Raw genomic sequence first — 1,712 nt, 5'->3', positions numbered from 1 at the left:
AAGCACTAGTCTGATCTTAAGTACTCTGTCACTTACTCTAACGACCTCGATTACCTTATCCACCCATTTCTCCGCTAGAAGTATTCCTACGCCCCCGACCCCGTCAGTGTTCCCTGCCCAGAAAATCTTGTACCTGTGTTCTTTGCCTGTGAGGAACCTTGCAGAACCTCCTCTCCATCTTACTTCCTGGATGCAGCACATATCTACGCATCTCCGTTCAAGCATCTCAACAATTTCACCAGATCTACCTTTCAGCGTGCCGACGTTGAGAGTGCCAATCCTAACAGTATGGGTGTTGGGGGTGTGGGCCTGTAGCCTGGGAAGGGGAAAAGCAGTGTCGTGTACCTTTTAAGGAAGTAATATACATATACATACACATACACATAGATAGATAGAGAAAGAAAGAAGTTTGAATTTGTTTTTATTTTAGAATGAGGTAATAGAAATAAAATAATTATATTCTTGTATTAAAGATAAAATAAACTACTTCAGCTTTTGTGTTTTAAATTCTTACTCAAATTTGGTGAAGTATTTTGATTGTCTACTGATGGCATATATATATACGTGTATTTATATGTACTTTTTAAGGATTTTGTTCATGTTAATTAAGACTGAAAGCTTTATTGCATACTAGTTATCATAAGTTCATATTCTCTGAGTACCTGGCGAGTCATCTTTCGTGGTACCAAAGAAGATAGGTACCAGTAATATTGTATGAAGTTAATTTAATCACTACTTGGCTATTGATCATGCACCTTGTCAAAGGAAATAGTTAGTTACCTTGTTGACAAACGTACACTACTGTTTAATTTTATTTTAAATGCAATTTATTGATTATTGTCAAAGTTAGTGTATTATTAATTTTTGTTTCAGGACTGTCTTTCACCACTGAGTATGCAAGCTTTACCTGCTCCTCCTGAGGCCTTGTGTATTGTAGAAATGGGTAATGCAGAAACTATTGAAGAAACACGAGAAGGTGGATCACAGGGTGGACTTTTCCTCAATATTGGCTTACAGGTTAGAACATACATTTTCTGTTAAAATTCATCCACTCATGAAGCATTTGTTATTATAACAGCAATTCCAACAATGTTAGTTTTACTCTGGACATTTGAGTGATTTTAATTATATTGTATCACATATTTTATTCCTAATTCTGTGTGTGTGTGTGTGAGAGAGAGAGAGAGATCATCATCACGATGTTCACTTTTCTGTACAGGATACCTTTCCTGTTGCCAACCAGCATCTGTTTTGAAGCAAGGTAATATTTCCCATAGCTTGATATCTTTTCATGGAAGATTGGGGATGAAGGTCACCATTTGTATGACAGTGATGCTCATTTACAGCTACCATGCAATGTCAAGACAAGGTGTCATAAACACATGTGTGTATGTATGTATATATATATATATATATATATATATATATATATATACGATGATGATGATGATGATGATGATATATATATATATATATATATCAGGTCATCCCATAAGTTCTGTCCGATTTTACCTTTTTAAAAAATGAATGAAATTTAATAGTGTTTTAGAATGTCTAATGGAATTAAAAATTATTTTTATGCATTTGTGTACATTTAAACTAAATATTCTTTAACAGAATAATAGAATTAAAATTTCTTTGATTAAAACCCTTTCTAACATGGAAGTATCCAAAGAGCATTTGAGGCACATAATGCTTTAGGAGTACAAAAA

At 33.9% G+C, this 1,712-nt stretch overlaps 1 protein-coding gene across 1 annotated transcript in view; it reads left to right on the top strand.

Annotated features, from left to right (window-relative positions):
• LOC106867716 (splicing factor 3B subunit 3) overlaps positions 1 to 1,712 on the top strand; it is a 60,067-nt gene that overhangs the window by 41,236 nt on the left and 17,119 nt on the right. Inside the window, exon 17 of the mRNA XM_014912674.2 lies at positions 874 to 1,017. Within this exon, the coding sequence (XP_014768160.1) occupies positions 874 to 1,017 (144 nt within the window). The remainder of the gene's footprint in view (positions 1 to 873; positions 1,018 to 1,712) is intronic.

The sequence above is a fragment of the Octopus bimaculoides genome, chromosome 1 (genome assembly GCF_001194135.2).
Source record: "Octopus bimaculoides isolate UCB-OBI-ISO-001 chromosome 1, ASM119413v2, whole genome shotgun sequence".
NCBI classification, from domain to species: domain Eukaryota; kingdom Metazoa; phylum Mollusca; class Cephalopoda; order Octopoda; family Octopodidae; genus Octopus; species Octopus bimaculoides.
The sequence above is the reverse complement of the archived record's forward strand: the minus strand, read 5'-3'. Positions and strand labels throughout refer to the sequence as shown.